This window comes from Coniophora puteana (genome assembly GCF_000271625.1).
Source record: "Coniophora puteana RWD-64-598 SS2 unplaced genomic scaffold CONPUscaffold_5, whole genome shotgun sequence".
NCBI classification, from domain to species: Eukaryota; Fungi; Basidiomycota; class Agaricomycetes; order Boletales; family Coniophoraceae; genus Coniophora; species Coniophora puteana.
Genome location: NW_006913057.1, coordinates 280 through 26,804, shown reverse-complemented (window position 1 = coordinate 26,804; position 26,525 = coordinate 280). Strand labels below are relative to the sequence as shown.

Below are 26,525 nucleotides of genomic sequence, written 5' to 3'. Positions count from 1 at the left end.
CCAAAGACAACAGAGAGACCACAGGTAGCCAGGGTGAAGACACAATTGGAGGTGACTATGTGGATGGAGACAAGGAGGAAGAAGCTATCCGTATATCCCTCTCACAATGGGCCATCGTGAAAACCCCCTGTCTTCCGCGTGGTCCGCGTGGTCCCCATGCCCCTGTCTTCCGCGTGGTCCATCCTGAGCACGGTGAGAGCCGAGGGGGAGCCTGTGGCCAATGACCAGGGCACCCTTGGCCCGTGCGTGGCATCATCGGCATCGTGGACACCGTGGCAACGCAGCCATGATGTTCCCGCACTCATCCCCTTTAGGCCATTCTGTCCCATCGCAGCCGTGGCTCCCTTGGCATGGGGGTGGCATCATCGGCATCGTGGCCACCGCAGCAACCCGGTGGCGGTGTTCCCGTGTCTATCCCCTTTGGGCCGCTCCCATCCAAGGGCCGTAGCGCACTCCCTTCTCCGCCCCATGGCACGTGTGCGGGGTCGTCGGCATCGTGGCAGCCAGGGTAACGCAGCCATGGTGTTCCCGCACTCATCCCCTTTAGGCAATCCATCCAAGCACACTCCCTTCTCCGCCCCATGGCACATGTGGGGTATCACCGGCATCGTGGCCACCACAGCAATGCAGTGACCGTGTTCCCACCCTCATCCCCTTTGGGCCATTCCGCCCAATCACGGTAGCGCACTCTATTCTCGGTCCCGTGGCATGCGTCCAGCATCACCAGGATGCTGGCAACCAGGGCAACGCAGTCACAATGTTCCCACGCTCATCCCCTTATGGTCATTTCCATCATTCAGCCCATTTCATCCCCTTGGCATGGTGGCCAGTGGGGCAACACAGCCACAGCATTCCCACGCTTATCCTCTTTGGGTCATTCCTATCCGCAGTCCGCAGGGCACTCACGTCTCTGTCCCTTGCCGTAGGAGTCACACCGATGGAACCGTGGCAACCTCCTACGTCCCCTTATAGTCATTTGCATCATCCTGCTTTACCGCACCTGTTTCTCCATTTCTTCACTAGGTGGCAACCATCTCTAGTATAGCCTATGTCACGACGGCTACAAATGCATACACTAAGGTTTTAATAGAGAGCGTAACCGCTGCTGCTGCGCATACGCACATGGGGGAGTACAAGTGATATGTGCTCGTGTGTTCAAATGCGAAGTTAGGTTATAGTAGGTGACATCATATAAGCTGAATACCAGGCCGTCTTTGTGAATGGCTATTCTACCCGTTTGGGGTCTACTATAACCTTAGATTCACCACGATAGAAGCATGTAATAATAGATGAGATTAGATTGCATGAAATACTACACATCACGGGACTGATATCCCAACGCGTCCCCTCCCTCACACTCCCTGCTTCTCGCTGCTGCCCCTCCTTGCCACCGGTACACCGCCGCCATTGCTTTCACACACTCGCCCGCTGCCAGATCCTCCCACCAGTGTGGCTTCACACCCGAGATGTCCGCTCCTGCAGCTGCAGCTGCACAGATTAGTAACCAGATGTTTTGTGAATACGACCAAGGCCCCTATTCTTTTCTTTCATTTCTCTCTCCTTCTCTCTCTCCTTTCCACACTTAGAGCCAGGTCCGCGCATCTCCGGTCATCTCCGCACACCTTCGGACACCTCCGGACCCTCCGAAGATTTCGGAGTTTGCTCCACGCCCAGAGTTACCTCGGACCTCTTATGTTTCCCTTCAAGCATTACTCCTGACAACATTCGGACTTTATGCAGACCATGCGGACGCTTGACAGCAGCACTGTACTACCTCCGTGACAGCAGATGGTTATCAGTAGCAGGATCAGGATCCAAAGATTGCTGGAGTTGCTTATATACTGAGCGTGTCGCATCCTAGTCCCCCATCTTGACCTCTTGGTCATTGGGACTAGGTGCGCACTCACTTTGTAGTAGATAGGATGCTTTATTGACTTGGTCATTGGGACTAGTGCTTTCGTGCTCGCCGCCGGCACTCGTTGAGATCCTCCATCACCTAGCCTTGTGGTTTTGGCCACTTGTACACTTACGCTTCTACGCTCCTACGCTCCTACGCTCCGCTCTGTTCCGCCTATCTCCGACCTCCTCCGAAGTTTCGGAGCTGTTTAGGAGTTTAGGGTGTCACCCCTGTTGTGTCCACAACAAGATGCAGGGAGTGTTATATACGGCAAGCTTACCGCAGCCACCTACGCTTGGGATCAGCGACAAGCTATGGGCAGTGTGGCCAGACAAAATGAAGGCCTGGTGCTGCAACAACTTGGGTATATACCCATTCCCTGTCATTACAAACGAAACAATGTGAGTAAAAGCCTGACAAAAAGTGCATATACTCACATCTGAGCCCCAGACAGAACACGGTTGCCCCGTCAAACCAAGACATTGTCAACCAGCTCACCCAGATGTTGGAGCGTTTTGAGGTGCACATGAGCGCTCTTGAGGCTGGTCAGGCAGTGCCAGCAAGTGGAGGAGCCGAGGGGGTGTGGGTCCTCAGCGGGGGAGTAGCAGGCGAGGGGCCCAAGGGAATCAAGATGAGCAAGGGGGTCAAGGGGGTCATCGTAGATGTGGACGTAGACAAGGGTGTGGACGTGGATGTGGAGCACCAGCCACACAGGACCACATGGAGCTGAAGATCGGTCAGTATGAGGAACATGCTGAAGACATCTGCAAAAGACCTAAGGATATGAAGGAGACAGCAACCCGAGTCGCTTGCAAAGACTTAATAGTAAGCATTATTGTCAGCATTTAATGAGATGGCACAGCCGACCATGCACCCAGGACTTCATAGCGCCCGCATTTCAACTTGTATGCAGAGTCCTGTTTGGCAAACGCTGGCCTGATCCTGCGGTTAGCTGAATTAATTCCAAACGGATGCGGTGTATATGACGCCACACTTTGAGGTGGCTGTTGATGATCCTCAAACCACCATTGTCCTACAAGCAATTTCCCAGTCCATTTGGGACAACTTCTCTGATGTGAGCGCATATATTTGACATAGAGATATATACAGATGCTTACCATCCTTAGGCTGATAATATCCCAGTGTCCTTGAAGAACCGGAAAGTAAAGTGGGACAAATTGAGTACTGCAAAGGTGTCATTCAGAGGGTTTAGACATGAGTGGACGAAGCAGAACAATTTCAACATTGCGAGCAGGGATGCCGCTTTGGCCCAGCGCACACGGCACTACAGTCATCATGTTGAAGTGAATACCCGGATTATAACACAAAATGATAGCTCACTGGTTGGGCTGTCTTAGAAAGCAGACAACCACATGAAGATGGCGGCTGAATATGCTTGTCAGAATGACAATGCAAACCCAAGCGAGGCTATCCACCAGGAATACATGTCGGATGAGGTTTTGGGCCCCAAGGAAGGCTCAGACGAGACACCAGAGGCGTGGAAGGTACAGTTGGCACAGCAGATTGGGATGCCAACATCTGGCGACATTTTTGACCAAAAAAGCTTCTTTGAAGTCTTGATGTGCAATACCTCTGGACACCTCCACTCAGTTTCGTGTCAACTCTGGTGTCTCTGGTGTCTCCAGACCCTCCGAAGGATCTACATCATTAACCCTCAACCTCACTATACATTCTGAGTATGTTCCCCTTAACAATATCCTCGCCTTTACTTCATGTATCACTCCCTTTGACATTCCTACGTCATTCCCACGTTGTTTCCTTGTGTTTCTGACATCATAGTTAACGCCTCCTACATCATACCCTTCATCCTACTTCCGTACCTTGTAGCTGAGCTACACTCCCCTTTGCCCAACTACTATGACTTCATACTTAGGCTGTAGTCTATAAACCCTTCTGTGTAGGCTAGTGTACTTCAGTCTGAATATCAACTTCAATTCTTGTATACTCCGGTCCCCACTCCAGACTCCTCCATATCCTCCCGTAATTGTTTGCACTCCTCCATGTCAATTCCGTGTCAACTCCGAGCCTACGGCTCGTCTTTGAGGCTACTCCAGTATTCCAGTACTTCAGCTCTGCAGCCTCAGAGTACTCCGGTTAAGTTCCTGTACTCCCATTTTGTTATATCACTCATGATCGGCAGGAGTGGCGCTGACACAAGATCTGGGAGTTTGACGGAAAGGACAGTCTATTGAGCCATGTATAGATGACTGAATACACTGAGACGCACCTGGGAGTTCAACAGAAAGGACAAAGAACTCCCGGGGTGCAATGCGCAACGATAATCAAGTGTTCAAAAAGATACTGGCCAATTCACGTGCAAGTTGCTACACTACTGCTACGCCGACGTTCCACCATGTCGCCAACACTGCTAACCGTGTCACTCATTAATCACTTGTTATGCTATACCTACATACACCTCCATTCCCCTGTGGTACCTCCGGTCACCTACACTCCACCTCCATTCCCCTCCACTTCATTACTATAGTTCTGTATACGCTATGGTTATAATCTTGAAGGCAGTCCCTCTTATAGGAGACCATGTAGATCTCTACTAGTACGTTGGACTTGGGTATATGGGTGCACACTCGTGACAATAAGTGTGGAGAGTGTATGTTGTATGTTTATCTACTTTATGACACTAATCTCTTTGGGGTCCCAGTCATGGTACCTGTAGAAATTCGAGGTCGCACGGGCTCGTGATGACGCACAGCGCATTTGTCCCGGGCAAGAGGAGGGTGCCCGAAGGGCAATCGTGTGAAGATTATGAATAGCTACAACAAGAATATATACTATGAAAAACTTGGATATAATAAGATAATGTACGACACGTCATGATGCGAGCGAGATCTGAGCATAATTCCAACACACCCCCTTGTTTGATACAAGCGAGCAACAGTAACGTAACAAAAACGGGCGACGACGACAAAGTGAAAAACAAGCAGACAACGACGAAGGTAACACGATGCGAGGCAAAACAAACGAGCAACGACGATGAGGGGACAAAACAGCAAAAAACAAGCAAAAAACAACGAAATAAAACATACGATGCACCCCCTCGAACTTGAGAGGGTTCCCGATCCTACGAAATCCAACTAACACCTGTCTTGAATAACCCAAACTCCGCGGTGACGCGCAGGGTGCAGACGAGAGGCAAACAGCGAGGGATGAGACGACAGTGGCACAACGACATGCAGCGGCAGGGCGGCAACAACGGGCGACGGCAACTTCACGGGGTGGCAACAGCTAGTTTTTGGCGACTAGGGGTGCGGTTCGACAACAGCGGCGGCGGCGGGTTCAATGGCGGGCGGTTTTTGGCAACCGGGGGCGCAGGTGCGTGATTCTTCGTCCCTCACACGGGCGATTCGATGACACAGGCATCGGCGGCAGGGCTAGGACAGCAGCAACATCGGCGGGTTCTACAATGGCACGTGAGAGCAGCGGCAGCGTTGGTGAGTGGCAGCGCGGTGGCAGGGGCAAGCAGCAGCGTGCGAGGAGCAGCTGCGGCAGGTGCGGCACACAGCGGGAAGCGGCCTCAACGGAGGACTTATGCAAAGGTCCAGCGGCGATGGCAGCGGCCGGGCGTGCGCTCTTGCGAGCAGCAGGGGGGGAAGCGGCGAGCAATGAGGGGAGGTGATGGCGGCACGATAAGGCAATCTGGCGCGCGATAACGCCTTGACGGCGTGGGACTGTGGCGGCACGAGTCCCGGCGACTTCAGCGGTGGTGAAGGGTGGCTAACCCTGACGCAATTGTGTTAGAAACTAAGGTATATTAGACCTCTTTCGTTTGTGGTACAAACGAATGAGCTGTGATCTACCTAAGGTATATTAGACTGTGGATACTGGTGAGTAATGTCCATAACATATCAACAGAACGGCTGCTTACCCTCTTTCGTTCGTGGTACAAACGTATGAGGGATAAGCGGTGGCTTGACCGTCTGTATAGCACTGACGCTTCTCTGCTTCTCCTGCTCTGCGCCACTGCCCTGCTGCGCCCCGCTTGTCATGTCCGTGTCTTGCGGTGCTCCGGGAATCCTCCAGATTCCGATACTCCTCCTCAACTAGAGACACAAAAATGAAAGCAACTCCTCCTGAACCCACGTGCCCCCCTTACGCCTAGAATCATCTGAGACCAAGGAGAGAGTGCAGAGCGACAAATGCGGGACGAGGCAAAGCCTTCGTGAAGATGTCCGCAATATTGTCCGAGGTGGGAATGTAACGGAGTTGAATAGTCCCGTCGTCTACTCGTTCGCGAATGAAGTGATATCGCACATCAATGTGTTTTGTTTGAGCAAAATTTGACGGATCCTCAGATATCTTGATCGTGGCCTGATTATTGCAGAACAGTGGTGTGGGGTGCGTCTGTGTATAGCCAAGCGCATGTAAGACGTTCCGTACCCAGACGATCTCTTTTGTCGCCGAGTTGGCTGCAACGTATTCAGCTTCACAAGTGGAGCCCGTTACGATCGGCTGTTTCCTAGAAGACCACAAGACAATGCCCGAACCCAGAGAAGTACAGTAACCCGTAACAGAATGACGTGTATCGGGACAGGCGGCGTAATTTGAGTCGGTGAAACCAACAAGGTCTGCACCGGAGAGACCGCCAAGTACAAGCTTCAGGTCCCTCGTCTGAACCAGATACCGTAAGACTCGCTTCGCAGCAGCGAAATGTTCCTGTGTGTAAGCATCGAGGAATTGACTCAGGAACTGACACACAAACGATATGTCTGGGCGCGTAGCGACCGCGAGATAGTTGAGCGAACCGATGAGTGAGCGGTATGGTATCTTTGCGAGTTCAGCTCTCGTAGCTGCGTCGAGTGTGGAATGTGGGACACGTCAAAGCTGGAGGTTAGTCTCCATAGGTGTGCTGACCAGTTTAGTGTTTGTCATATGGAACTGAGCGAGAATGCAGTCGATCAGCGCCGTCTGTGAGAGAGACATAGTTCGAGCTTTGCGATCGCGTTCGATTGCAATACCGACACAGAACTTCGAGGACCCTAGTTCAGAGATCTGCCAGAGGGTCTTCATCGTCTTCAGACGATCGATCACAGGTTGGTCGCTGCCGGCTATACAGAAGTCATCGACGTGGACAGCTGCAACCGTGAAGTTGGTGGCCATCTTGCGATAATAGATGCAGTGTTTGCAAGACATCCGCGTGTAGCCCCATGATACCATGGCATCATGCATCGTCTTGTTCCAGACTCGTCCTCCCTGTTTCATTCCGTACAACCCCTTCTCCACCTTCCACACCATCCCCTCTGAATCCGGTTCCTTGAACCCCACTGGTTGCTCCATGTAGCAAACCTCATCCTCGGGCAACTCACCGTACAGGTAGGCCGTTTTGATATCAACCTGCTCACACTCAAGGTCCAGCGCCGCGGCCAGGTGAAGCAGTATCCGCAGAGATTCAAGGCGTGCTGTGGGTGATGTGGTTTCCGTGTAGTCTTGCCCATAGACAGCTTCAAATCCCCGACAGACGTAGCAAACCTTGTGTCGAATGGGTTCGCCATGTTCATCAAACTTCAACTTGAAGATAGGACAACCGTGCATGATCTTGCGACCAGCTGGCACTGAGTCTCGGGGCACCAGGACGTATACACCACGCTCCTTGAGACTTCGAAACTCCTCCCAGAGGGCTTCCCGCCACTTGTCGCCTTTCTCGCCCGCAAGCGCTTCCTTCAGCGTAGTCGGGTCGGTGTAGAAGCAATGGTCATCATCATCCATAGCGTCGACATCGGTATTGTCGTCGGAGGTCGTTAGGTCCCAGTCGGCAAAGAATGTGCTGATGCATTCTTGGACATCGTCAAGATGTGACAAGTACTTCAGGCTCTCAGCGAGGGCTCTCTTCTCCGTAGGCTTGGAGGTGCGTGTTGAGCGTCGCAGTTGCGGCATGGGTGGTGTATCATCAACAGCCGTATCGTCAACAGCAGTGGGAGGTTGGGCAGCTGTGGACGATGTAGACAAGTCCCCGATAGACGCAACAGAAGGCGACACAGAGGGGTCTGGGATCACCAACCACTACGCCTGGGCGGTAATCGCGAACATCAGATTCATGAGATTTGATAAAACGGACGTGGAAGGAAGTAACGACTTTGCCCGAACTCCTGTTGTAGCACCTGTATGCCTTGGAGTCTAGCGAGTAGCCAATCAGCACACATTCTACTGAGTGTGCAAGGACCTTCGGGTTATGTTGGTTCTGGACTAGAACAAATGCCTGAGCACCGATTTTGCGTAAGTGTGAGAGATCGGGTTGGCGGCCATACCAAGCGTCATACGGAGTCTTGCCTGCAAGTGCCTTTGCTGGTGTACGAACGTGTAAGTAGTTTGCAGTGAGTACAAACTCGTCCCAACGCAAAACAGGGACGTTGCACGCCAAGCGCATAGCACGAGACTTGTTCATTAGCGATAGATGGAGGTGTTTGACTAGCCCATTCTGGGCTGATGTGTACGGCGCCGTGAACTTGTGCGAAGTGCCGCGACTCTCGAGCCACGTCTTCATGTCTCCACGCCTGAGTTCGCCGTTGTTGCTTACAAATTCACCAGTGCCAAGCCCTGTCTCGAGCTTGCGAGCCTTCTCCCAAGCCTGCAAAGCAGGGAAGGCAGTGTCCTTACTGCGGAGCGGTATCGACCATGAATAGCGGCTGTAATCGTCGATGATATTCATCACGTAGACGTTACTGGTGACAGAAGGTGCACTGGGGTGTTCCATCAAATCTACATGTACGCGCCCTAACCTCTGTGTTGACCTATCTCCCTCTCTAACCTGCGGAACATGCGACCTGGTCTGTTTACCCAGTATGCAATGTTCACATTTAGGTGGCAGGTCAGAGAGGTCAATGGACATACCGGTCGCCCTGCGATGTTTCGCCAAGTCCAGAACGGACTGGTAATTTGCATGACCAAGACGTCGGTGCCAAACGGCTACGGAGGGGACCCTAGGGGTGATGTATGCATGATGAGCGACAGCTTGGTAGGAACCCGTAAGACGGTAGAGACAGTTTCGCGTCTTGGCGCCAGAGAGAATTTTGGTGCCGCTGGCATTTGAAATCGTGCAAACGCCAGAGCCGAAAGTGACCGAGTAGCGCTCATCATCGTCTAGAGTGGCGATGGAGATCAAGCGTACGGAGGCAGAGGGCACATAGAGGACATTCTGAAGATCAAGATGGAGTCCCTTGCCGAAGGATAGACGTATAGTGCCGATCCCTCGAGCATGAATAGCGGAGCCTCCTACACCAGTGATCTTGCGAGCTGCGATGGGTGACAAGGAGTAGAAGTCATCGGCGCAACTGGAAATGTGCGCCGAGGCCCCAGAGTCGAGATAGAACAGTGTTGTTGCGGGATCAACCGTCGTAGACATTGAGCGGTTCGGAGCTGCCGAAGCCCATAAGACGCAGTCGGACGGGATAGCATGAGTCGCCCAATTGACCGCAGACTTTAGACCTGTAGCCTCAGTAGCTAGAAAATAGCTCTCGTACTCCTGTAGGTCGGCATCGTTGAGCTCGATCGCTTCGGCCGTTGACAGAGTATCAGAGGCTAGATCAGCAAACTCGCCACTAGTGGGCTCGTTCTCGTGAGCGGCAGTACCGGTCAAAGATGACTCCGAGTCGTTGACAAGGTAGGCTCTATGCTTAGCGTCATCTAAGATGTACAGGCAGCCGGATATGTCGACACGTCAACCCTTAGTGTCGTGCTCGTGAGTGCGGCGCCGGTCTGTCGAACCCTGAGCATCGGGTTGACGACCAGCCATGGCCCCCCCAGGGGCCCAGCACCTAGCCGTGGGGTGGTTAGTGCCACAACAGTTGCCACATGGGGGTTTTGTGGTCCCCGACGGCTTCCCAGGTGGCTTCCTCATACCCGCTAGAATAGGATCACCTAGAGAGGACTCGCTGCTTGCAGCGTCAAGCACGCTCTGTTCAATGTTGAGCCTATGCAGGATCTGGCGAGGATCGAAGGCTGCATGATGATGCGTCGTTGACAGTTGATGAGCGAGCTCGTTGCTAATGATGGGGAAGTCCTTCGCCAGCACGCTCATGAGCCCAGTAGTGTAGAGTCTGTCCTCAGTCATAGGTCCCATAGCCATGATCGAGTGCGAAAGCTCCCTGAGTTCCCGAGCCGTGTCTGAGAAGCGTTTTGACTTCGAAAAGTTGACAGCAAAGAGCTTGCGTAAGAGCATGACTTGCGCGATGGGACCGAGTTCCTCGTGACGTTGTTTGAGGATGGCGTGCGCCTCCGGGACAGTGGTGCAACAAGACAAATGTTGGCGGTCATCATGTGAGACCTTTGCGCGTATGAAGTTCAGAATAGTGCTATTCGCGCGAACCCAATCTTGACCGTAGTACTGGTTGCTGAAAGGGTCGGTGGCAGGTACGAGGCCATCAAGCCATCCATCATTGTACTGGTCCGTCCCCAGGTGTTGACAAATCAGCTCGTCCCAAACCATCCAGTTGCCTTTCTCGTGACTGAGTTCCTCGATGTGTGAAGCATGATGCACTTCGAGTCGTCTGCCAGTTATTTGACGAAGGGGCGGACGAGGAGGATGAGCCGCAGCGCCAGTTTGCTGCATAGCTTGAGGCGCTGGGAGGTTGGGATGTGAGAAGGCGTGCTGTCCGTATGGTGGGCGGTAGTATGGCACCGGAGCGTAGGCACCATACTGAGCATTTTGTTGTACATACCCGGGCCCCGGCGCGTGCTGCGCCTGCTGTACGAGCTGAGGTACAGCATTGAAAGCCATTTGCACTGGTGCAGGAGCAGCAGTGTATGCTGGCTGCGAGACGTATTGGCTGAGCAGAGTGGCCGTGGAGTCACCAGTGGCAGATGATTAGACCCTATATTATATGGCTCAACCCATAAATGGACTTGTCAAATACTGTGGTTCTCTGTAGGTATCCCCACTGGCTGGCCTGGTTGGCTTGGCTGTGGTTTCATCCATACTCTCCCTGTGGTTATTTGCTAACCCAGCTCACGGGCCTCTTTCCTCTAACTTGTGGTTTTATGCAGTATTCTGGATAAGGTAGTGAATTCTCACACATGACACAATCCCTAAATATTTCTACGTTCCATGCTTTGTCATATCCTCATCTATTTTTAGGCCATCATAACAAACATACACATCAATCAAGAAGCGTCTATGTTTAGCTATTCCGGTCACCGCGTCCTGTTGCTTCTACAACTTCTCACGTTTCTCGTCCCGCCATTTCCCGCCCCGCCGCTCCCCGCTCCGTCGTTTCCCACCCCGCCGCTTCCGCTGTTTGCACTGCCTCTCCCCGTGTTGTGCCTTCATCCTCAGCGTCGGAATCAATATCGGGGTGTTTCCCAACCTTCTTCGAGCTGGCCGCTTCCTCGGTGTCCCAGTTGTGGTCCCACAAGTGCGTAAAATGCTCCCGGAGATGGCACTGTTGGCAGGCCTGGCAAAGAGCGTGTGAGCGCACCCCTTCAGCCATAGCTTGCCGAGCCAGAACATTATCGCTAGATTGAGACAAGAATGTGTTGGGCTGTCCCGGTGAGTCAGTCCTATCTTCCATCGCTGGTTGTGCCGGCCGTGTTGTTGCACTATACTCAGGATAGCTCACGATTGCGCGCTCCTCCCACCAGCACGCTTTGTGCTCCAGAAACGCTCCTACCTGCCGCATTTCTTCCTTCAGTAAGTCCACTTCTTCTTCCCAATGTTTCGTTTGCTCGCAGGCCTTTAGCCATTCAACACGGAGCCCTGGCAATACTCGCGGTGAGTCTTCGAAATATTCGATTTCAGATATCACACCTTCTGCGTCTTCCCACCCCTCACCGCTGCCCTTGTCACCTGCTTTCGTCATCCATATCCATGACACGGTTCAGTGCCCTTCCCCGAGCCCTTTTTGCATTTCCCGCGCCCGGCGCGACGGCATGTTGGGCTCCATCGCTGGCTCGCGGAGCGTTCGGATATCCCCGGAGTGAAGTGGCTGTAACCCAAAGCACAATAGGTCTGTCCCTTCAAGCGATTCGAGTGCTTTATAGGATTTATCATACTTGGTACATTCTGCTTCAATTTTACGAGTGTATTCGCCAATGAGTCTGTACGCTCGCGTCATTGCGCGCTGTCCTCGGGAGTGTAGTTTTTGGTGAGTCGAAAAGTGGTATTTGGTTTGCAGAAGACCCCGAATCCTATTGAGTGACGAGTGGCATTGCACCTGTCGAAGCTTGCCCTCGGTTTTTTCAATGCCATGAGTACATATGCTGCGCTCGTCTGGGTTGAGCGCGGAGGGCAGCCAGAGAGACTCGTCATTATTGTTTGGCTGGAAACAACACTTACTGTTTTGCGTGAATAGGAATGGGTTCTCTTTGGTCTTGTTGTTTTCCCAAGCAACCTTCATCGCCGTCCAGTCCGCTTTGTCAGACTCGTCAATGGACTCGTTGAAAACAAGTAGCCCATCTTGATGAAACAACTGCGCTTCCATTGCCAGAATTAATCGCCCTTGAAGGGTTTTCCCCAGACCGTAGTATTTGTGTAGGTTATGTGAACTGAATACAATGTTGAGAGTGTCGTGCTGAAACCCGAGTGTCATTTCCTTGGTGCTGTTGCTAGCGAGATTGAATTCCACCCAACCACGCTCAATCCCTTCGCCATCAGTGCGACCGGCGCCAGTTATGAGGTTCAGAGAATGTTCAGTCGCGCACTTCTGATTATGGCCCGGGGCGTGAAACTTCGGCACGCCAAAGACAAGGATCTGAGCCATCATCACCAAAGACATTTGCATCTCGGGAGGAAGGGTATTCATTCTCTTGAATAAGTTGGTCTTCCACTGACACGCGATGTCGTAAGATATCACAACGAGAAGGAGTATTAGCGGCGCGAAAATCGAGAAAAATAAATAGTCCATGTTGCAATTGCTGTATTTTCCGGTCAGCCAGTCTTCAAGGACCATAGAAGTGGACGTACCGCTCGCCAGCCTGTAGATCACCAACGCCCAAGGCTAATGTGAACTCATGACGTGCACACATGATCATACCAACACCTGTAGCTTGCAGACCTTTCGACAGCTTGTTATTGACACCTGAGATAGCCCGGAAGCTACTGCATGTGGACCTCTGGGAGTATATCTTATATCAACTTGCTGACCATAGTAAGACAAGGAGTACTCACATCTTTAAGAGTCTCATAACGTCAGACGTATTCCATGTACGGCTCTGTCTTCACAAAATATGCCAGCCCATCAAATAACTCAACATCTGACAGTGATCCGCCGCGATCGCGGTTCTTCAGCCGAAAATTGGTGTCCATGGTGAGAAACAGGCAATAAAGAAACCTACGAGCGATTAGTTTGATTGAAAACTATTGGTGACACCAATGCACTCACTTTCGCAACAGGTCAGCATTCTCCCAGCCATCGGGTAGATTGACGTTTGGATGTGGACATGCGGGACATGCTACGGCAAGCTCTCCCGGCCTGGTTGTTTCTATCCCGTTGGCGACATTCCCGCGACCAGCCTCCTTCATTAGGCGTATGTATCTGTGCTGACGCAGAATGCGAAGAAACACTTTATAATGGCTCTTCGGGCGTTTGTTAGTCAGAGATAAACAGAATGCGATGAAGACCAACCGGTGGAACATCGAGGCCGAGGGAGTCTGTAAGGCTCTCAAGCGCCTGATAATAGCCATGCGGCAATACTTTGGTTCGAGACATAAGGGCAGAGTACTGCCCAAGAGCCTCCTCTGTGCAGGCGGTCTCGGGCGTATCGACAGTGGAAGGGTACCAGCCATATCGCAGAAGTTGTTGACGATGAGGGACTTTCTTGTCGCAGCCGCAGAAACTTATGGATACACGGTGTATTCTGTTCGTATTAATGACAACAAACTTTGCGTGGCCAGCCTGTCGTAAGACGCATTTTGAACCATCCTTGTGTCCCATGTTCACCCTCAGACCGAGAGACTTGAGCGAAACATGTTCGAAGAACCTCCCATTCCATTTCTGCGCACAACCGTGATCAGTTTTTAAATCCTAAATGTCGTCAACATGATCATACTGTCACAAATTCCAGTATTTCTACTATTTTTCCACATTTATTGCACGGTTGTACACCACCGGTACAAGGGGATACAAGAGATACAACATAGGACATGGGAGAACACCTATCTATGGTAGATTAACCCCTAGAAGTGTCCTTATCTCTCTCCATCTTATCATATCTCGAAGTTATGTTGATCTAGACATAGGGATAAACCCTGGGGTTACCATGGAGGATTTGTCATGCAGGAATATCTATGTACCTGGCATAGAAGCGCCTATGATCTCATAGATCAACAGCTGATCAAGCCTAGATCTCCATAGATCGTCAGCTGATAAGGCCTGGACTCTTATCATAGTCGATCAGTAGATAGTATCAGTAGTTCCACATGGTTTCTAGCATCAGCTGGTACTGCACATGATCTCCTTAGTCAGTATTACAGGCACGCCTTACCAATCTCTTAGCAATCAAGGCACACCTTTAGTCAGACATTAGTTATAGGGCCATTGCCATTGGTCGAACCAAATACTGTACAGTCATCATCCCAAATAGTCTAGGGCAGACACAGCATGATATCATAGATCTGTACTTGTATTTAAGGAGGCATATCCTGGAGCGTACTCTCCAGTCTAATCCACTTGTTATACTCAAGATCACCACTCTCATCCAGCTCTCTAAGCTCACCACTCATCATCTATATCTCACATCACTTATCCCTCCTCAAGTTCCCCCAGTAGTTTGGTGAGTAACAGTTTAGCTGTTACACATACTTGAATAAAGTGTAGAGGCAAGCACTGGTGAGCAGTAACACAGCATTCTTTACAGGTCATTTGGCGACCACCGCAGGACTCGCAGCAATATTCCCTCGCCCTCCCGCTGTTGCAGTCACATGGAAAAGCGGATGCATTGCCACGCCCTTCCAAGTGTATGTACTTGTTTAGATATTCGTCACATTATCCTGGGCAATCGGTGCGGCCGACCCACACTAGGAGAGGATTATCCTATATTTCTCGGTTAGCATCTGGTTGACTCTCGGTACTGGGCAAGAAACACACCAATGACAAGTATTGTTTTTGCGGCATCGAAGTCACAACAGCATGGTCGCTTGCTTGGGGTTCCGCTGTCTCTGCGGGCTGGTCTTCTTCATCGTCCGCATCCATTGCGTCCATGTAAGGCTCCCAGTCATCTCTCATGCGGTATAGCTGATCGTCATTGTCTTCATTCATCTTTTCAGGCTCAAGCCTTGGCATATCCCTAATGTGGTTGAATTTAATGCGTCTACGGTCCCTCGAGACACTCTCCACTCGGGCATACATCTTTTGAAGACCAGGATCTTTGTCATCCTCATCCTCCAGGTAATTGTAGACATCATTATTTGTACGCTTGCTCATATAGGGACAAATTGTGCGTAGGACGGGACATTTGCTGAGTGTGAGTGGGGAAAACAGGCTTGATTCGCCTCTTCGCATCACTCTGACAGTCAGCGAGCCGGTCCAACTGGCCATTCTTCGTTCCTTAGGGAAACTCCAGTGCCTGGGTCCATATCAGCGGCGTGTACATGCTTCTTTCCAAGTCATCAGAGCAAGATGGAACACGCCGCTCTATTCTTGTCCGAGGGCTTCCTAGCTTTGGTTCAAGTGCATCAAATGTTAAATGGTGCTTCAGTGCATCCACGTAAGTACTTACAAGTGCAGCTTGCGTTGTCCTTGGACTAGGCCGTGTTTTAGGCCGGATCTGCCAGATCCGTGCTCTTTGTATGGTAATGCCTTCACCAATATCTACCAAGGCTCTTTTAGGCAAATCACGCCTGCGGACACTTAAAGAGATGAGGGGATCTGCTTGGCAACTCAGTCTCAGCGCTCAGCGCTCTTCCTGCTATGGCTCATACACCATACCTGCGCTCCCCCGCCAACTCGCTTATCTCTGTCTCCGAGTCTCTCAACACCCCTGCGCCCTCTGAGTCTCCCTACTCCGCATCCCCTTCGTCCAGAGACGTCGCGCCGCCTTCTTCCACGGATGGCGCACCCACTCCGTCCAGTAAAGTCACCCCCCCTTCGCCGATGGAGGACTCCCGCTCGCCTGAGCACCCTACTCGTCCATTCTTCTGGGCATGCAATCCTGGTACCCCGGAGTTCCCGGCCCAACCTCCTCCTCCCCCCACTACCCTGCACACCTTCGCGTCCCTGAGCAAGAAGCCGGCATATGCCCTCAACTGCAGCTGCAGCCACTTCAACATTCACATGCAGGGTAACAGCACCAAATCCGAGGTTGTTACGGCCTGTGTCGGCCAATGCTGTTGTAAGCCTTAGGTCTCCTTACTCTTCGTTGCGATCATTGTCAGCTTACATTACCTCTAGTGGATCTTATATCCGAGACTGTCGTCGACATCTTCACCAAGTCCCCTGATTACCACATCGACTTTCAAGACATGGTTCAGGTGGCGGTTCGTCGTGAGCTCCTGGACATCACCAACAACAAGGACTTTACAAGGTATGTATCTTGGTCTTGCGTTCGTAATACGTATGGCTCACTCATTCATTTCTTTAGATTGTTCCAGCAATGCGCTGGGCAGGAGATGCATCACCAGAACAAGATGGCCTGAGCGCGGATCGCTGCTGCCAATCACGCACGTGGTCATACAGATGGTGAAAGTATTGAGGCTGCATTACATAAACTTAAGTGTTGTCTGGATCCATTCATCAACTGATGGCATCACTGAGTAGTTTAGCCACCTCTCCACTGCTTGTCGTTCCGCGTCGGAGCCTCGCTCCAATGACATTGAATATACCAACACTCGCACCGTTAATGAGGAGCACTTTCCTTATGGTATTATCCCGCCGGACGGTGTCATCAACCGTAATCTCAATGGTACATTTCAGGATTTGGTTGAGGGTCTACCCACCAGGACCGTGAAGCTTTTGCCGTCCGTCAAGGCAACATACATTATGCCGCATGCTCCGTCTGAGCCGCTGTATTATTGGGTTCCATTTGGATATGCCATCGGCGTGTTCTCGAACCCGTGTGTATCTGTACGCCGCTCTGGAAGGCTATAGCTAATGATGCTCATCCAGGGATATCTACTACAGCGTGTGGTCTGGAGGCCGAGGCTCAGAGGGGCACGAGGTCTTCTCACTTGAGGAGGCTTTTGAGGCCATGGAGGATGCGCTTCGGGAGGGACGCTTTGGTCTGATTCACTAGTAGACTCGCCGTTGTTGCATATCACATTTTGCCAATCTGTGTTTGTACTATCCCAAGCTTATGTACCCTTGTCATTTTGTCACATGCTTGCTTGGCGTTATATGCAATATCATGCACTAGTCTCATCAATGTCTTTGGGTAGTACCCACCTATTTGTCTGGCATTTAAAAATGAAGGTTCTATGAGGCACAGTCCGGTAAATGAAGAAGAATGGTCCTAGATATTACATGAATGAGAGGCTTACTGAGGGTATCACGTAACTGTATCTATATGTCAGACACTTTGTCGTCACAATATGCCAAATGAAACAGAATGTCTCAGCTAGTTCTATTCAGCGCAAGCTAATAAAGTCTTTAGACATTTTGTGCGTGTATGTTTTTGGATCGAAGAGGTTGAGATTATAGTGCAAATGTAGAGATTCGAATATAGCAAACTTGCAGTGCTAGAAAGGCACAGGGACAACGTGTGAGGTAGCGGTGGATATTGATAAGGAGCCAATTTAAACGGTATGGCCATCATGTATTATTTCAACTCTCGTCTTTTGGGAATACAGAAAGTAAGATGAACTTGAAGTAGCACAGAGACACAAAAGAAATAATGACTCGAGCACAGGTTGAAGATCATATTACTGTCCTGAATCTAACTTGCTGTGTCGATTCAATCCTCAGCCCTCCACCGGTTTTCTGCATTAGATGACTTTTCTTGGTTTTGACCTTTCAGTATGGCTGTTGTCTCCGAACCCACACACTGGCGACGGGTAGGCTACTAATGTTATACGCATCACCCATACACGATACACATCTGCCGTTAGATTACCTTATAGATTCCTACACCTGTAGTACGACACGTACATAGGGCAACACCTCATAAGACAACAACTGAACATGTAGATCTCTTTATCCATATAATTCTGATCCTGTGTGCATGTCAGAAATGAGCTAGCTATAGTATACTAGCTAGTAAGTGAATATGTATATGATATCAACCAGCTGTAGTATGTACCGGACTCAAGCTACATCTAATTCAACTAGACCGATATATGAACCAGATGGAAGGTTGACCCTATACCTATGTAAGCGCGCCCATGGTGCATGAAGTTGGTTGACGCGTGTGCCTGCCATGACCATTCTGTACGACAGATATTGCCAGCCTCTGAACGTTGGGTCATCCTCTCATTAACTCCTCTAGATGATATATCTATTGGCCTACCAAGGCTCATTCGGAGCAACTACCCCACAGCCCCAAGCTCATGCCACGACATTCCTACAGTAACTCTCACTCAACTTCCATCTGTCATATCAGATGTCCACCTCACTACTATGGACCGGTTGACACGTGAGACAGTCGACAAGTGTTTGCAGGTTTTGGAGAACGTCTCTATCACTGTCAACCGCTGCATGGATGACCTCATGTGACTTATAAGTGTAATGTCGCCATCTCTGAATCCTGATCTGAGACAAAATGCATAGCCGTCTGTTCCGCCAGCACCTCCGCCTTACAGCGCAGAAGGGGAGAGTAACTCAACTTCAACTTCAAGGTCATCTTTCAGGGAAGAAGTACCGTCCTTGGAATAATACTAAAATGTAGATTGTTCATTGAACAGCCATAACCAACCATACAGTTCTCCTGGCCAACATGATGTCTTATTTAGAATAACTCATATCGCTATTGTGTCATTAGCCATTACACGTTTTGATTGAGTGGCGAGCTGTGAGCTCTCTCGTTTACGTTGTGGGTCACTTACTAACAACACCCGACCGTGGTTGCTTAAATTGCATTCAGAGGTTTTCAGTACTATTCTAAAGTGCTGCAGAGGTGGTTTCACGCACAGTGGACGTCCCGATGGTAACTTCTGCCAGATTCTAAAGACTACATCCGCGGAGTTTTGCCTCACGCTGATGCATATGTTAAGTTGGTACTCGCTCTCATGCGAGGACAATATGTTCATGGCATGGTATAGTGAGTCTACTGAGATGGTTGACATGGCACCCACAAGGTGGCGATACGTTGAAGATCTACGAAAGTGGAACTACTATACCTAAGTACGAGGATCCTTGCTTCTAGTTTGGTAAGCAAATCTATTAATTAGCATAATCCTACAGGTCAACGTCGTCTTCAAGCGCCTACATCCTCCTTCATTCTTATTCCCACATGCTTCCCTCCTCGAGCCCCACTGAAGATTTTTTCGCTGGCCTTGAGGGCACAAAACGGTCTACACCTGCAATCGAGGCCAGACGCGAATGGGACTGGTTGCGGTCCCAGGAGCAGCTCAGTGGCTACAAGATGTGAGCATATTGTGGGTTTCAGTCTCGTCGCTAGCTCAGGCTTTTTTCTCCAGGCAACAGGATGTTATTCTTCGAGAGCAGCTCAGAGCCGATGAGAAACGTCGCAAGCAGGAGCCTGCACGTCCAGTCGTATTTCACGGCGAGCAGGTCTGCCTTACTGCTTTGTTGGCGGTTTATGACTGGGACGAAGAGAATAATGATGACCAGTTTTGACTGTAAGTGAATTTATCACTGCGCGCTGCCTCAGTGTCTGACGCTAGCAAAGCTGGACTGTCAATGGGTGCGAAGATGCTTTATATTATCTCGAGAACACCGTCATGCGACTGGTATCAAACAGGACGCCGTTCCAACTTGGATCCCTCGAGTATTGCCGCTGGCAGTCAGCTGCAGACATAAGCGCGAAGGAGGAGAAACACGTCCGCGATGATTTGAAGTACATGGTGATCTGCCTTGTGGGGTACCATGATCGCATTCACCGAGTACAGCACGCACTTCACCAGCTCGTTGGAGACGAGTCTGACGAGTGGAGCCAGGCCGACAGGGTTGGGTGTTTGATCACTAAGTATGTGGCTATAGTCAAGGATTTACTAAACCATTTGAATGGCGGTGTGGTCGAAATGTACGACTGTTTATTGTGCGAGATGTTCCTGTACCAATCCGAGCCTCAGTAGATACAGCTTGCTGTAGCGTTGTGCATGTAATATTACAGTTTAAACTCTTGTCTCTGCTCCTTATTTGTGTAGAACATTGATGGCCATAAAAAGTCTAAGAGAAGGGCTACCCACCCAACGCCAAGTCTTAGCCCTAAAGCTTCAGAGCTTCCATGCTTTGAGTTCACAATGTAAACTACACGCGTGTTTAATTGAAATTCTGGTTGTCCTTGCGCTGCGATAGAAGCAAGGGAGTGCAAGCTCAAAGGATGTTTCCGCGTTATCGGCCAATCATATGCATTAATTACGGCCAATATGCGAAAGTGTGTTCCTTGCCCATGGGCTGCGGCCATGTATGAAGGCAAATTAATGGAAGACTAATCTAGTAAATGTTCAGCCATGTGAGTGTCACCGCATAACGCCGCCGTGCACACCAGCGCAAGCGCTCTGTGTGAATAGAGTAATATCAGTAACCCTAATGATGAACCGAATAATACTAGATCGAACTTTCTTCAAGCCTGCTTCTTTCTTATGATCAAAACAAAGGAAGAACCCTCAACGCCTCATGGTTTGGAGGACGACAATCCTCAAATCCACCTTCGCTGCTATTCGAAATACATCTCCTTCTCGATCATGCATCGTGTCCGAATAATCAGTCAGGGCACAGGGATGCGTCGGCGTCAGGGTTTCCATTACAGTAATGGCAATATGTACCTTGCACTTGAATCTTAACCGAGTAGCACGAAGTGTATAGCTTACGAACTTTGCCAAAAAGTTCAAATGTTGCACTGAATCGCTTCCATAGATAGCCCAACCAAAGCAGCCTATCACAAAATATCACTGTAACAAGACAATTCATTACTAAGCTATGATGTTTCGTACATGCGTGATCAACAACAAAAAGTATTCAAATACCAAGACATGATGTATGGTGATAGATCTCAGACAGTGCGCTGACGCTTGGTAGCCCTCTCCTTTGGTTCCTTTGCAGCCGGGTTATCACGCCTATGAAAAAAAAGGCATATCATTTAGGCATATTGTTGGAGGTACATAGACACGAGAATGACTTACCAAGAGCGAGAGCAACGTATACAGCTCATTACCCACTTGGTATCTTCGACAGCAGCGATCCATAAAGGGTCCTTACTTGCGAGCGCGGTCTCTGCCCCCCACCACTTCAGACAGACAACAAGGGATGTGAATCCGTTCACTCCGGGTTTGTCGAGGGTGGACCAGTCCCCATCACGGCCATGGCGAGGAAGGGGAGGGGGGGAAGAGCCAGAAGGTGCCGCAACACCTCGCCAGTCGGGCTGAAGGGAAACCCACCACTTCCACCACTGGCTCGCGAACCGCTCCACCTCAGGAATGGAGGGACGAACTGTGATGAGTTGCTTGCGCGCGATCCACCAATGAACCTCCTTTGGCCTCTCCTTGGAGTCCAACCTGCCAGCCGGACCCTGCAGAGACGAGAAGTTGGAGGAGTGCTCAAGGAGCAAGTACTCGTCGAGAAGCTGCGAGTACAGGATCGGTAGAGTCCAGCCCTGTTGTTCTCCGATCGTGGCAGATGCACCGCGGTCAATCTTGCGACGATCGTCGGGCAGAAGCATATCCAGGAGCCTTAAGTACGTAAGCACGTGCTTTATCCAGGTAGGAGCATTGTTGAGGGGTTGTAGACTGCTCATAGGAGTCTTCGCGGTGCCCTCCACACCCGTGCGAGGATCTACTTGTCGAAACAAGGCAAGACAAGGTCAATTTGTTAGGATATATCAATCACAAAAGAAAAAACGAGTAAAACTCACCAGCGGCGTGGACAACAGCACTATCCGAGCCGTGGTCGCGTCTGAGAATGGCGTAAGCAGTGTCTGAAGATGAAGTTAAAGTACTGACGGAGTATTGACAACGGTATTCCTGCTGTTATCATTCAAAGACCTGTGTGACACAATAAGTAACTGCGAATAATATCTAAGTGCTACGCGTCGCTTACCTTTCTGCACCGTTGTCCATGGATTTTTGGGAGGTCGTGGGTTGGGTTTCAGATGAACTGCAAACAAGGAGGCAAATGAGGAATTGAAGCCAGGATACTGAATCACTTACACGTCACCATGGTTAGCCACAGCTGGAGTATTAACTAAAGAACTGTTAATCGACGTCAAATGAATCAAAGAGAGTGCATACCTTTGGCTGTCTGAGACAGCAAGTGGTCTTCCTGGGCCTGAATACGGCAATGGCGGGTGTTGTAGATCTTCTCGACAGGCAGGCTCTCCTCGTTGTTGCTGATGTTGTCACTCTCGGAGCCGGTTAACGTCGCGTCCTCTTCCTCAGAAACACTAGAGGGCACCACATGCTTGCGCTTGCCTCGAGACGGCTTCGGGAGGTTGGCTGGCTGCAAGGTCATGTTGCGCGTGGGCTTTTTGCATGCGGCAGGTTTTGTAACGGACGGGGGACCTGGAGCCGGGGGAGCGGGCGCAGTCGATGCCGCTGGCGCGGTTTTATGTTTCAGGGTTTTTGCTGACTGCTGCCCAGTCTTCCGCATGGAAGCGTTAACGTCATGGCTGGTTCGAGAGGGCGCAGATCGAGCGGGGTTCTCGTCAGAACAAGGAAGTGGCGCTGCCAAAGATGGATTGATGGAATCAGAGGATCCAGATGCCTCGTGGGTGGTGCTCTTCACGCCATCCTTGTCCATGCCAGCAGTGCGCAGTGCTTCTGGAATATTCGACGCGCTGTTCATTTTGAGAGCAGATTGCGCCTTCATCTCGTTGGCTGAAAGTACCAATTGTTAACTAATGTTTCAAAATAGCAGATGAACTTACTGAAACAGGTCTCTACAAAATCTAAAAAATGCTTGATCGCGAGTTTATGCGACTGAGGTTGGGCAGCAGGCCAGTTTTGCGGAGATGGGGCGATGTGCGTCCCCCAATGCATCCTGAGGGTTGGGCTTAGAAATGCCGCTACCATAGTGCAAGAGAGAAGCTAACGCACCCAATGACGTTGAGACGGCCGCCTTTGTGAGGTTCTGGCCCGCATAGAAACATCGTGATATGAAACCCAGTGGCTGCGTGGACTTCGTTGAGGATGGGAGACAGGAACACGTTCAGGGTGTCGATAGCACTTGATAACATAAAATAACATAATCAGTAATGTGCACAATGAGAGACCACGAAGTACGTACATCTGTCGAGCCTCAGGAGCCGTGTCAACGGGGGTGTTAAGAGCCGCGTGCCATTTACTGACTTCGCGGGCGTGGTCCGCCTTCGCCTTCTCTGCCCAATCGAGCTGCTCCTTATCGGAGAGCTTGTTGAAGTACTCAGAGGTGATCTTCTCGCGGAACTGAGAGCGCTGTCTGGCACCAAGTGTTCCCTTCTCTGTCTCCAGCGAGCATCGCAGTCGGCCTTGACCACCAATGCGTAATGCGCCTTGGACCAGAATTGAACGGCCGAGAGCTTTTTAGGCTTCACGCTAGGAACACCCGACAGCTGCTTGAGAAGACGTGTCCAGACGTTGTTCTCCTTGCTGCTCGGGCGGCCTGCAAGCTTGTTACCGTCGATCCGGCGATCTAGCCAGGATTTGATGGACTAAATGGTGATATCATGAGAGGGCTGCACAGGGAAAGGAAAGACACGAACAGGAAAGAACTTACATTTTTAATTGACTCGATCTTGTGCGCTTTTTGATCTTCCTCGATCTCGGACAAGTGTTCCATGGCATGAGGGTTATAGTCGTCAGGAATGGGGTCGGAAACCTTGTTACGCCAAGGCACCATTTCGAAGAATTCGTTTGTTGTGGTGTTGATGTAATCACGAACGCGCGAGTATGTCTGGGAGCGTGCGACGCGATAACCTTCAATGTGATCGTCCATGAACGTTCGGATGCGTCCCTGTGCCCACCCTTTTGTGAGCAACTCAACGTAGAAGAGGGGGTCTTCGGGGTGGCGCTGGAACGTCTTCTTCAAGCCGTTGCGGACAGGCGGCACAGCTTCATGAGTTCTCGCGGCACCAGCGGTCGTGGTGGGTGTGGGAGCACTAACAGTGGTCGCTGGTGCTGCAGGCGCAGGTGCGCTATCGGCGCCTGAAACGGTGGCTGGCGCAGGTGCACTATCGGTGCTTGCTGCCGTTGCGGGTGCGGGAGCGCTATTGGTAGTCACTGCTATGGTGGACGCATGGGTGCTATCAATGCTCGCTACCGTGACAGGCACGGGAACACCGTTGTTGGTGTTTACTGCCGCTGCTTGGTGAGCGAGGTGAGGTTGCTCGACGACGCGGTTATCGCTGTCGGCCATCTACGGGGAGAAAGTGTTAGTGCTATGTGACAGAGTCATGCTGCTTACCTCAAATTTGGTGAAGCAATCGCAAATGGCAAGGAGGGCGGGAGGGAGGGAAGGAAAAGCAAAAAAAAAGGAAGCGAAACTGAACTGCGAATTGGGTGGATCTGTCCATGTTAAAGGGCAGCGCTACAACACGCGCCACATCCAATTTTGACACTCGAAGTGCTCTAAATGTCAATAAAATAAGATGTCATATATGGCCTACCTATGTCTACATGTAGCTAGCCAATCAGGGACACTGTAGCTGCGACCCGCGGCATGGATGTGTCTCACGTTAATGATCCACGGTTTGACCAAACTTGTCTGGCTTGCAGCTACATTGGGAAATTCACACGCTATTGCTGCATGTGCTATGTAATCCAAGATCCACACTTTTGTCACCTCCAGCCAAATCAAGATCCATAATAATATTGGTCACACGGCTTTGATGCATTTGGATAGATCCACAACCCCACCCAGATTCACAGGATCCACCTCTTTTGCAAAATTGTTGGGTGCCAAAATCCATCTAACTTTGGTACATATCTACGGCTACCCCTGGTGGAGTATACCGGCGGTTGTATGTACTGCGTGGTAGGGGCCGGCGCGGTATACGTTAGTTGGCGAGCGTACGGGGCAGCTGGATGGGTCGCCGCGTATGGTCGCTGTTGCGCACGAGAGGCGCTTGGTTGCAATGTGGCCCTGGGTGTGTACTGAGTACCCAGCGGCTGAGGAAAACCGTTGGGGTAGTACGACATCTCCTGCTGTTGGGTCTGAGAAGGGTGACAAGAGGAAGGTTGTGAGACATTGCGAGGAGATCTGTACGTCGCGGCATCTCTAGCCGCATTTTGGCGAATCTGCTTGTCGTCCGTCGTCGGGGACGGCGATCGAGACAGGCTCCCGTGGTGTGACTCTGCACGTAATGCGTGTGTGCGTCTGTTTCTGGCTGTTGCCTCGACTGTTTGTCGGGCGGATGTAGGTGTTGACTCTGCATGGTGTGCACGTCGAGTGACATTGTCGGGGTTTCTGCGAGTAGAGTCCACATACGCCTCGTAGAGAGTAGCTTGGCCAGAATCCAGAAGTCCGGTGGTTCCGAATGAGAAGTGATGGGAGCGGGGTGGGGGGACACGAAGTATGTTAGACGTGTCACCTGCTGGTTCACCTGAGAGGTCCATCGTTGTGGCCTCACCAGGTCGTACTGCCGCCCCTTCTGCCACCCTTCCGAACTGAAAAGGGTCCAACATCTCCCGAGGGCGAATGCTCTCGAGTAGAGATTGACAAAAATTGTGAAACGTTGGTGAACTAGCCGGGTCAAGGCTAAGGTTCATCCAGTACCACGGGTCTATCAAATAGACTGCGCAAAGCGCAGGGTGCTCATAACCTGTTAGAAACTAAGGTATATTAGACCTCTTTCATTCGTGGTACAAACAAATGAGCTGTGATTTACCTAAGGTTTATTAGACTGTGGATACTGGTGAGTAATGTCCATAACATATCAACAGAACGGCTGCTTACCCTCTTTCGTTCGTGGTACAAACAAATGAGGGATAAGCAGTGGCTTGACCGTCTGTATAGCACCAATGCTTCTCTGCTTCTCCCGCTCTGCGCCACTGCCCCGCTGCGCCCCACTTGTCATGTCCGTGTCTTGCGGTGCTCCGGGAATCCTCCGGATTCCAATAAATTGTGTAGAAATTCAAGGTCGCACGGGCTTGCAACGACGCACAGCACGTTTGTCCCGGGCAAGAGGAGGGTGCCCGAAGGGCAATCGTGTGAAGATTACGACTAGCTACAATAAGAATATATACTACAAAAAACTCGAATATAATAAGATAACGTATGACACGTCATGATGCGAGCGAGATCTGAACATAATTCCAACAGTACCACACAGAGCAGAGTCAAGAAGGGTCCACTATTTCATCATATACTTAGTATACATCTCTGCTCCATCTGATGCATGTAACATACTCAAACAACAGTAGCAGCAAGTGGAACCGTATGACACCTGTCAGCAGCTCTCATTAGAGCACAATGTTGACAGCAATGGCACACGTCAGACTCCATAAAGGCTAAACACCACAGGTGTCAACTTCGGTGAATCCTGTCAGGATTATCGCGCGGCCAACATGTTGCTCATGACAGCACAATCCCGGTGACATGGGAACAGCTCTACAACAGCCAAACATTCCCCTTTCCTG

The 26,525-nt window shown here is 50.8% G+C and overlaps 7 protein-coding genes across 7 annotated transcripts; 3 read left to right on the top strand and 4 right to left on the bottom strand.

The window, feature by feature from the left end:
* Positions 1 to 2,233: 2,233 nt before the first annotated feature.
* Positions 2,234 to 3,287, top strand: CONPUDRAFT_72081 (uncharacterized protein; the record flags this gene model as incomplete). Its single annotated transcript, XM_007769259.1, has 6 exons — positions 2,234 to 2,298; positions 2,348 to 2,577; positions 2,604 to 2,722; positions 2,898 to 2,972; positions 3,025 to 3,201; positions 3,234 to 3,287. 6 exons carry the CDS (start codon positions 2,234 to 2,236, stop codon positions 3,285 to 3,287), a joined length of 720 nt encoding a protein of 239 aa, XP_007767449.1.
* Positions 3,288 to 5,212: 1,925 nt separating this feature from the next.
* CONPUDRAFT_152578 (uncharacterized protein) lies at positions 5,213 to 5,922 on the bottom strand (the record flags this gene model as incomplete). The annotated part of the gene is made up of 3 exons (XM_007769366.1): positions 5,213 to 5,650; positions 5,716 to 5,729; positions 5,802 to 5,922. 3 exons carry the CDS (start codon positions 5,920 to 5,922, stop codon positions 5,213 to 5,215), a joined length of 573 nt encoding a protein of 190 aa, XP_007767556.1.
* A 5,820-nt stretch (positions 5,923 to 11,742) lies between these two features.
* On the bottom strand, positions 11,743 to 14,844 carry CONPUDRAFT_54786 (uncharacterized protein; the record flags this gene model as incomplete). The annotated part of the gene is made up of 6 exons (XM_007769228.1): positions 11,743 to 12,778; positions 12,828 to 12,988; positions 13,059 to 13,194; positions 13,246 to 13,439; positions 13,489 to 13,857; positions 14,665 to 14,844. Coding segments are annotated over 6 exons (2,076 nt in total), but the record flags the coding sequence as incomplete, so codon positions are not given.
* A 3-nt stretch (positions 14,845 to 14,847) lies between these two features.
* On the bottom strand, positions 14,848 to 15,285 carry CONPUDRAFT_152576 (uncharacterized protein; the record flags this gene model as incomplete). The annotated part of the gene is made up of 2 exons (XM_007769364.1): positions 14,848 to 14,895; positions 14,950 to 15,285. 2 exons carry the CDS (start codon positions 15,283 to 15,285, stop codon positions 14,848 to 14,850), a joined length of 384 nt encoding a protein of 127 aa, XP_007767554.1.
* Positions 15,286 to 15,771: 486 nt separating this feature from the next.
* Positions 15,772 to 17,092, top strand: CONPUDRAFT_152575 (uncharacterized protein; the record flags this gene model as incomplete). Its single annotated transcript, XM_007769362.1, has 5 exons — positions 15,772 to 16,192; positions 16,252 to 16,384; positions 16,452 to 16,539; positions 16,618 to 16,913; positions 16,966 to 17,092. 5 exons carry the CDS (start codon positions 15,772 to 15,774, stop codon positions 17,090 to 17,092), a joined length of 1,065 nt encoding a protein of 354 aa, XP_007767552.1.
* A 2,151-nt stretch (positions 17,093 to 19,243) lies between these two features.
* CONPUDRAFT_72078 (uncharacterized protein) lies at positions 19,244 to 20,048 on the top strand (the record flags this gene model as incomplete). The annotated part of the gene is made up of 3 exons (XM_007769258.1): positions 19,244 to 19,377; positions 19,431 to 19,524; positions 19,638 to 20,048. The coding sequence occupies 3 exons, from the start codon at positions 19,244 to 19,246 to the stop codon at positions 20,046 to 20,048; spliced, it is 639 nt and encodes a 212-aa protein (XP_007767448.1).
* A 920-nt stretch (positions 20,049 to 20,968) lies between these two features.
* Positions 20,969 to 25,502, bottom strand: CONPUDRAFT_152573 (uncharacterized protein; the record flags this gene model as incomplete). Its single annotated transcript, XM_007769360.1, has 13 exons — positions 20,969 to 21,032; positions 21,099 to 21,747; positions 21,827 to 21,867; positions 21,915 to 21,956; positions 22,012 to 22,068; positions 22,122 to 22,155; positions 22,203 to 22,787; positions 22,838 to 22,950; positions 23,007 to 23,135; positions 23,197 to 23,363; positions 23,423 to 23,599; positions 23,665 to 24,303; positions 24,900 to 25,502. 13 exons carry the CDS (start codon positions 25,500 to 25,502, stop codon positions 20,969 to 20,971), a joined length of 3,300 nt encoding a protein of 1,099 aa, XP_007767550.1.
* Between the last annotated feature and the right edge of the window lie 1,023 nt (positions 25,503 to 26,525).